Genomic DNA, 10,000 nt, shown 5'->3' on the forward strand with positions numbered 1-10,000 from the left:
CGACGCAAAGCGTATTCTTATCCCGACGCAAAGCTTATTCTTATCCTGACGCAAAGCTTTTTCCTATCTTACACTCAAATTTTTCGGCATGTGCTTCACTTTTAATAAACAATGCTCCCAGGGGTGTCGTAATTAATGACATAAGGTGTGGTCTAGCGCATGATCCAAAATCGCTATCTTACACCATCTAAAAAGCATTACGCCACTGACCAATAAAAACCTGGTCTATAGCGAAAGGCACATATGAAGCACAGCTGAAGACGCACTGTTACAAGATGTAAGATAAGCAACTCCTCTGCAGGATAAATGTCCTTAGGTTTTATATTCAGTCATTCAAAACGTTATTGGGGTAAGTGTTACTTTTTCAGCCTATGTTTTCAATGGCAACTCCAAAATACCGATGCGCTGTTTGAAGTTGAGCTGCTTGCAGTTTAAGGGAAAATGTGCCGCCGTCTATCAAAATACCGATGCGCTGTTTGAAGTTGAGCTGCAGTTAAAGGGAATGACAGATTTAGTGATAGAGCTCTATGTGTTTAAGTGTGTGTGTGTGTGTGTGTTTGTGTGTGTCCTCTTTGTGACACATGTGTATCTGTGTGTGTGTGTGTGTGTGTGTTTGTGTCCTTTTTGTGACACGTGTGTATCTGTGTGTGTGTGTGTGTGTGTGTACTTAGAGGCGTCTGCTGCTATGCAAGTTCGTGCTCTGAAGGATTACTGCAATAACTATGACCTCACCAGCCTCAACATAAAGGCCGGAGACATCATCACGGTGAGCACAAGCTTCTGTCTGTGTGTTTGTGTGTGTGTGTGTGTGTGTGTGTGTGTAGGTGTGTTTGTGTGTGTGTGTGTGTGTGTGTGTGTGTGTGGGGGGGGGGTGTGTGTGTGTGTGTTAAAATTAAGTTAGTGTGTCTGCGTAAATTACGTGAGTGTGTTTGTGTTAAGCGAGTATTTGTGTGTGTGTTAAAGTTAAAAGTGTGTGTGTGTGTGTGTGTGTGGTTGGTTTTTAGGTTTTGGAACAGCACTCCGATGGCCGCTGGAAAGGCTGTATCCATGACAACCGGACAGGAAATGACCGCGTGGGATATTTCCCATCCAACATGGTGGAAGTCATCAAGAGGGCAGGTCTGATATCATAACCCCCCCCCACCCCAACACACACACACACTCTCTCACACACCCACACACGCTTCACACACACAAACACACACACACACACACACATACACACAGTCTCTCTCTCTCACACACACACACTCTCTCTCTCTCTCTCTCACACACACACACAAACTCACACAAACTCACACAAGCAGTTACAAACACACAGCCACAAACGCACACATATAGTCTCACACACACACACACACACACACACACACACACACACACTCATGGCCTCTTGTTCCCAGTTCACTTTGCTAACAGATCATGTCAATGTTGTAAAGAGCAGTTGTGTTTGCGTATGTGCAAGGGTGTGTGTGTGTGTGTGTGTGTGTGCAAGGGTGTGTACTTGTGTGTGTGTGTGTGTGTTTGCAAAGGTGTGTGCATGTGTGTGTGTGTGTGTGCAAGGGTGTGTGCATGTGCGTGTGTGTGTGTTTGTGTGTGTGTTTGTGTATGTGTAAGGGTTTGTGCATGTGTGTGTGTGTTTTTGCATAAGTGCAAGGGTGTGTGCATGTGTGTGTGTATGTTTTTGACAGAGGGTGAGAGAGTTAGTGTTAAAGTGAACACTATACAGTGTGTGTTAAAGTGAAGCAGGCTGAGACTGCACTATAACACTATACAGTGTGTGTTAAAGTTAACACTATACAGTGTGTGTTAAAGTTAACACTATACAGTGTGTGTTAAAGGGAACACTATACAGTGTGTGTTAAAGTGAACACTATACAGTGTGTGTTGAAGTGAACACTATACAGTGTGTGTTAAAGTTAACCAGGCTGAGACTGCACTATAACACTATACAGTGTGTGTTAAAGTTAACCAGGCTGACACTGCACTATAACACTATACAGTGTGTGTTAAAGGGAACACTATACAGTGTGTGTTAAAGGGAACACTATACAGTGTGTGTTAAAGTGAACACTATACAGTGTGTGTTGAAGTGAACACTATACAGTGTGTGTTAAAGTGAACACTATACAGTGTGTGTTAAATTGAACACTATACAGTGTGTGTTAAAGTTAACCAGGCTGAGACTGCACTATAACACTATACAGTGTGTGTTAAAGTTAACTAGGCTGAGACTGCACTATAACACTATACAGTGTGTGTTAAAGTGAACACTATACAGTGTGTGTTAAAGTTAACCAGGCTGAGACTGCTGTGTTACAATTAACACTATACAGTGTGTGTTAAAGTGAACACTATACAGTGTGTGTTAAAGTGAACACTATACAGTGTGTGTTAAAGTGAACACTATACAGTGTGTGTTAAAGGGAACACTATACAGTGTGTGTTAAAGTTAACCAGGCTGAGACTGCACTATAACACTATACAGTGTGTGTTAAAGTGAATACTATACAGTGTGTGTTAAAGTTAACCAGGCTGAGACTGCTGTGTTACAATTAACACTATACAGTGTGTGTTAAAGTGAACACTATACAGTGTGTGTTAAAGTGAACACTATACAGTGTGTGTTAAAGTTAAACAGGCTGAGACTGCACTATAACACTATACAGTGTGTGTTAAAGTGAACACTATACAGTGTGTGTTAAAGTTAACCAGCCTGAGACTGCTGTGTTACAATTAACACTATACAGTGTGTGTTAAAGTGAACACTATACAGTGTGTGTTAAAGTGAACACTATACAGTAGAGGGTGACACGGGAAGCAATTTTCACTCCCGTCCCATCCCGAGCCCGCACAAATACTCCCGTCATATCCCGATCACGTGACAGCCCCCCAAAAAAAATTCTGTCCCGCAAAATCCCGAGAGAAAGACTCCCGAATCCCGTCCCGCTCCCTATGTTGATGTCTAAAGTTATCCGACTGTTAGGCTACAGTAGCGTGCGGTGACCATACATTTTGGTAGGGCAGAAAGCCTTGTCTAACTTTTCTTTAATAGCCGATCATTTTGGGCTATATTAAAATTACATACTTTACAGTACTTTGCTGTAGGCTATGCTTAAATCATTTCATAGTTAGATCTCATCCCATCAGTTAAGTTTGCACCGTTCTCATCACGTTAAACCAGCGAAGCATAGCAACGTTGCTATGAGTAAACAAAACAATTTTTTGTGTTCCGCCAGGGTTATGCGATAAATATATTGAGGAATGCGATCGTCAAGGTGTCATGCCCCAACATTGCATGACACATTAAACTCAACGAGAATCGCTTTCCCGGACAGCTCGTGCAATTGAATAGAGTTGTCCTTTGCTGATACTTTCGCCTGTAACTGTTTCTTTGCATCCATTTTGCCTTAGGGCCTATCGCTGAAGCTGATTGATTGTGAACAGGGCAGCTGCTTGTCTTGCTCTGATAGGCTACCAATCAACAACAAACGTATTGTGGGTTGTAATTGGTTCTCTTTTCTAAAACGAAATGCCTCACGTCTTTGGGCGCACTCACTGCATTGCAGCGTCATTTTTTAAGTTAATAATCTCTGGCTTCCCGCCAGCTCCCGTTTATTATTTCCTGTCCCGTCCCAATCACGTTACCAACAGTGAAATTTACTCCCGTACTGCGGGAAACCCGCGGGAATACCGTGACCCGCGGGAGTCCCGAAAAATTGTCACCCTCTACTATACAGTGTGTGTTAGGGGTGTAACGGTTCATGTATTCGTATTGAACCGAAACGGTACGGGCGTCACGGTTCGGTGCATGAATTTACACGGAGAATACACGGTATAAAAATACATACAACTCGTGTGTGGATTAATTAATGTCATGCGCAATTACTGTTAAGTAGCGAGAGTTACGGGAGTTCTTTAGCGACACCTAACGCTAATCTGTAGCCTCGCCTTAGCTCTGAAGCTCTGATTGTCGCCTATGTTTTTTTTGTCAGGTCGTCGGTCGAGTCCGTCAGTCATTAGCAGCACTAAGGTTAGACCCACAAGAGTTAGAGGATCCGCTGGTCTCTTTAAGATCGCACGTTTAAGAACTTCAGTTACAGTAACGTTAGTACAGACGAAAGAGTGGTGGATAAGATGAAACTGTGTGTCGGCGTTGTTCAGCAGTTGTTGGGTATGTGAGTGGAAAAAATGCTACACATATTCGAAGCCATCACCCAGATGATGTAGGCTACCAATCACTGAAACGAGGGGAAAAAACTTCCCCTGCGCTTCAGCAGCCTTTGGATACACATACAAATAGGGCCAAAACCTATGGCTTAAATTAAATGATTTCGTAATCACAGAAAGCTATGTAAATCGCGTGGTAATTACCTTTATGTTGGGGTAACTTGTAACTTCTCACATGAGGTTCTGGTAGTGTTAAGTGCATAGACAGTAAAATAAAGTGACAACGCTAACCAGGCTAATAAACAAACCATGCTACGGTGAGTTAACGTCAAAGGGCAAAGTCACGTGACTTCTAGTTGTAGTCTGTTTATGAAATGAAAGGAGCAATTTCGTTTTTTTTTAAAAGTCAAAATAGTGTGATATTTTCACAGTTAGTAGGCTAGATTATTACTTTACACACAATAAAAAAAATATTGAGGCAAATTGTAGACCCTTCCATATACAACTAAACACAGATGTTGAAGGTCTTGCTTAAGTGGATTTTTTAAAATAATTTTTCTATGTAATTTGCACTTTCAGAAATAAGAGATGCTGTAGGCCTATTTTCAGTTTTAGAGCTGATTGTCTTATTTTGTTTACAAGTTACAGATGGAGTCTGGGTACTTATTGTACTGTTTAGACTACATCTTACACACTTCAGGCTGTTGCAGATAGCTCAGGGAAGAGACTGTATGACACTAGGTGGTACAGCCTGAGACATGTACAAAAAAAAATGCTTTCTGCATTTTTGTTTTGCTTTTCCCTCCACTGTACCGAACTCGTACCGAACCGTGATGTCCGAACCGAGGTATGAACCGAACCGTGACTTCTGTGTACCGTTACACCCCTAGTGTGTGTTGAAGTGAACACTATACAGTGTGTGTTAAATATACAGTGTGTGTTAAAGTGAACACTATACAGTGTGTGTTAAAGTTAACCAAGCTGAGACTGCACTATAACACTATACAGTGTGTGTTAAAGTTAACCAGGCTGAGACTGCACTATAACACCATACAGTGTGTGTTAAAGGGAATAATATACAGTGTGTGTTAAAGGGAACACTATACAGTGTGTGTTAAAGTGAACCAGGCTGAGACTGCACTATAACACTATACAGTGTGTGTTAAAGTTAACCAGGCTGAGACTGCTGTGTTACAATTAACACTATACAGTGTGTGTTAAAGTTAACCAGGCTGAGACTGCACTATAACACTATACAGTGTGTGTTAAAGTTAACCAGGCTGAGACTGCACTATAACACTATACAGTGTGTGTTAAAGTGAACCAGGCTGAGACTGCTGTGTTACAATTAACACTGTACAGTGTGTGTTAAAGGGAACACTATACAGTGTGTGTTAAAGTGAACACTATACAGTGTGTGTTAAAGTGAACACTATACAGTGTGTGTTAAAGTCAACCAGGCTGAGACTGCACTATAACACTATACAGTGTGTGTTAAAGTTAACCAGGCTGAGACTGCACTATAACACTATACAGTGTGTGTTAAAGTTAACCAGGCTGAGACTGCTGTGTTACAATTAACACTATACAGTGTGTGTTAAAGTGAACACTATACAGTGTGTGTTAAAGTTAACCAGGCTGAGACTGCACTATAACACTATACAGTGTGTGTTAAAGTTAACCAGGCTGAGACTGCTGTGTTAAAATTAACACTATACAGTGTGTGTTAAAGTGAACACTATACAGTGTGTGTTAAAGTTAACCAGGCTGAGACTGCACTATAACACTATACAGTGTGTGTTAAAGTTAACCAGGCTGAGACTGATGTGTTACAATTAACACTATACAGTGTGTGTTAAAGTTAACCAGGCTGAGACTGCACTATAACACTATACAGTGTGTGTTAAAGTTAACCAGGCTGAGACTGCACTATAACACTATACAGTGTGTGTTAAAGTGAACACTATACAGTGTGTGTTAAAGTGAACACTATACAGTGTGTGTTAAAGTTAACCAGGCTGAGACTGCACTATAACACTATACAGTGTGTGTTAAAGTTAACCAGGCTGAGACTGCTGTGTTGAAGTGAACACTATACAGTGTGTGTTGAAGTGAACACTATACAGTGTGTGTTAAAGGGAACACTATACAGTGTGTGTTAAAGTGAACACTATACAGTGTGTGTTAAAGTTAACCAGGCTGAGACTGCACTATAACACTATACAGTGTGTGTTAAAGTTAACCAGGCTGAGACTGCACTATAACACTATACAGTGTGTGTTAAAGTGAACACTATACAGTGTGTGTTAAAGTTAACAAGGCTGAGACTGATGTGTTACAATTAACACTATACAGTGTGTGTTAAAGTGAACACTATACAGTGTGTGATAAAGTGAACCAGGCTGAGACTGCACTATAACACTATACAGTGTGTGTTAAAGTGAACCAGGCTGAGACTGCACTATAACACTATACAGTGTGTGTTAAAGTGAACCAGGCTGAGACTGCACTATAACACTATACAGTGTGTGTTAAAGTTAACCAGGCTGAGACTGCACTATAACACTATACAGTGTGTGTTAAAGTTAACCAGGCTGAGACTGCACTATAACACTATACAGTGTGTGTTAAAGTGAACACTATACAGTGTGTGTTAAAGTTAACCAGGCTGAGACTGCACTATAACACTATACAGTGTGTGTTAAAGTGAACACTATACAGTGTGTGTTAAAGGGAACACTATACAGTGTGTGTTAAAGTTAACCAGGCTGAGACTGCACTATAACACTATACAGTGTGTGTTAAAGTTAACCAGGCTGAGACTGAACTATAACACTATACAGTGTGTGTTAAAGTGAACACTATACAGTGTGTGTTAAAGGGAACACTATACAGTGTGTGTTAAAGTTAACCAGGCTGAGACTGCACTATAACACTATACAGTGTGTGTTAAAGTTAACCAGGCTGAGACTGCACTATAACACTATACAGTGTGTGTTAAAGGGAACACTATACAGTGTGTGTTAAAGTTAACCAGGCTGAGACTGCACTATAACACTATACAGTGTGTGTTAAAGTGAACACTATACAGTGTGTGTTAAAGGGAACACTATACAGTGTGTGTTAAAGTTAACCAGGCTGAGACTGCACTATAACACTATACAGTGTGTGTTAAAGTTAACCAGGCTGAGACTGAACTATAACACTATACAGTGTGTGTTAAAGGGAACACTATACAGTGTGTGTTAAAGTTAACCAGGCTGAGACTGCTGTGTTACAATTAACACTATACAGTGTGTGTTAAAGTGAACACTATACAGTGTGTGTTAAAGTTAACCAGGCTGAGACTGCTGAGTTGAAGTTAACACTATACAGTGTGTGTTAAAGTTAACCAGGCTGAGACTGCACTATAACACTATACAGTGTGTGTTAAAGTGAACACTATACAGTGTGTGTTAAAGTTAACCAGGCTGAGACTGCACTATAACACTATACAGTGTGTGTTAAAGTAAACACTATACAGTGTGTGTTAAAGGGAACACTATACAGTGTGTGTTAAAGTTAACCAGGCTGAGACTGCACTATAACACTATACAGTGTGTGTTAAAGGGAACACTATACAGTGTGTGTTAAAGTTAACCAGGCTGAGACTGCACTATAACACTATACAGTGTGTGTTAAAGTGAACACTATACAGTGTGTGTTAAAGGGAACACTATACAGTGTGTGTTAAAGTTAACCAGGCTGAGACTGCACTATAACACTATACAGTGTGTGTTAAAGGGAACACTATACAGTGTGTGTTAAAGTTAACCAGGCTGAGACTGCACTATAACACTATACAGTGTGTGTTAAAGTTAACCAGGCTGAGACTGCACTATAACACTATACAGTGTGTGTTAAAGTTAACCAGGCTGAGACTGCACTATAACACTATACAGTGTGTGTTAAAGTGAACACTATACAGTGTGTGTTAAAGGGAACACTATACAGTGTGTGTTAAAGTTAACCAGGCTGAGACTGCACTATAACACTATACAGTGTGTGTTAAAGGGAACACTATATAGTGTGTGTTAAAGTGAACACTATACAGTGTGTGTTAAAGTGAACACTATACAGTGTGTGTTAAAGGGAACACTATACAGTGTGTGCTAAAGTGAACACTATACAGTGTGTGTTAAAGTTAACCAGGCTGAGACTGCACTATAACACTATACAGTGTGTGTTAAAGTGAACACTATACAGTGTGTGTTAAAGTTAACCAGGCTGAGACTGCTGTGTTACAATTAACACTATACAGTGTGTGTTAAAGGGAACACTATACAGTGTGTGTTAAAGTTAACCAGGCTGAGACTGCTGTGTTACAATTAACACTATAAGTGTGTGTTAAAGGGAACACTATACAGTGTGTGTTAAAGTGAACACTATACAGTGTGTGTTAAAGTTAACCAGGCTGAGACTGATGTGTTACAATTAACACTATACAGTGTGTGTTAAAGTTAACCAGGCTGAGACTGCACTATAACACTATACAGTGTGTGTTAAAGTTAACACTATACAGTGTGTGTTAAAGTTAACCAGGCTGAGACTGATGTGTTACAATTAACACTATACAGTGTGTGTTAAAGTTAACCAGGCTGAGACTGCACTATAACACTATACAGTGTGTGTTAAAGGGAACACTATACAGTGTGTGTTAAAGTGAACACTATACAGTGTTTGTTAAAGTGAACACTATACAGTGTGTGTTAAAGTTAACCAGGCTGAGACTGCACTATAACACTATACAGTGTGTGTTAAAGGGAACACTATACAGTGTGTGTTAAAGGGAACACTATACAGTGTGTGTTAAAGTTAACCAGGCTAAGACTGCACTATAACACTATACAGTGTGTGTTAAAGTTAACCAGGCTGAGACTGCTGTGTTACAATTAACACTATACAGTGTGTGTTAAAGGGAACACTATACAGTGTGTGTTAAAGGGAACACTATACAGTGTGTGTTAAAGTTAACCAGGCTGAGACTGCACTATAACACTATACAGTGTGTGTTAAAGGGAACACTATACAGTGTGTGTTAAAGTTAACCAGGCTGAGACTGCACTATAACACTATACAGTGTGTGTTAAAGTTAACCAGGCTGAGACTGCACTATAACACTATACAGTGTGTGTTAAAGTTAACCAGGCTGAGACTGCTGTGTTGAAGTGAACACTATACAGTGTGTGTTGAAGTGAACACTACAGTATTTGTTTCCGTAAATCACACACCACCATATTTCTGTAAATTGCTCAGCCCCAGAGTATCCCTCCAACATGGCAATTATATTGCCAGATTCAGGACAGTCTGTCCTACACACACATGAAATGCATGTAGATCTATGAGCTTGCTGTGGCGAGATACATGTCAAAATATAAGAATTTTTATAATACGCTTTCTATATTTTAATTCTTTAAAAAACTAAATAAAATCAATGCTAGTACTAATACATGAAGCCTAGATGGATAGCCTAGACTCTGCTGAAAGAAACAAAATGTAATATGTGTGTGTGGCACTCAATAAAGGTAGTGAAAATGCCCTAAAAACAGCTTAGGGTTCTAAGGGTTAAATACAGAAAGAAGCTTCTAGCAGTGCCAATGTGACTCTGGGTGGTGTGTAAGGTGTGTAAGGTGTGTAAGTGTGTGTGTGTGTGTGTGTGTAAGGATATCACTTCCATATGTGTTTGTTATGATGATCATAGAGTAATATCTGGTGCATGATTGATTTATTTGACATCATAAGTTTCATTTGTTTTGGTCTGAATGCTCGGCCAGCATGTTAAGTTCCATTA

General features: G+C 40.1%; 1 protein-coding gene across 1 annotated transcript in view; it reads left to right on the forward strand.

Moving 5' to 3' along the window:
* The window catches only part of LOC143117400 (uncharacterized), a 96,242-nt gene that overhangs the window by 35,791 nt on the left and 50,451 nt on the right, over positions 1-10,000 (forward strand). Inside the window, exons 9-10 of the mRNA XM_076279105.1 lie at positions 672-766; positions 1,005-1,119. Of these exons, the coding sequence (XP_076135220.1) occupies positions 672-766; positions 1,005-1,119 (210 nt within the window). The remainder of the gene's footprint in view (positions 1-671; positions 767-1,004; positions 1,120-10,000) is intronic.

This window comes from Alosa pseudoharengus, unplaced genomic scaffold (assembly GCF_046254945.1).
Source record: "Alosa pseudoharengus isolate Yale_2024_CS ecotype anadromous, Long Island Sound unplaced genomic scaffold, YU_APseudo_1.1 YU_APseudo_1.1_scf_1, whole genome shotgun sequence".
Classification (NCBI taxonomy): Eukaryota; Metazoa; Chordata; class Actinopteri; order Clupeiformes; family Clupeidae; genus Alosa; species Alosa pseudoharengus.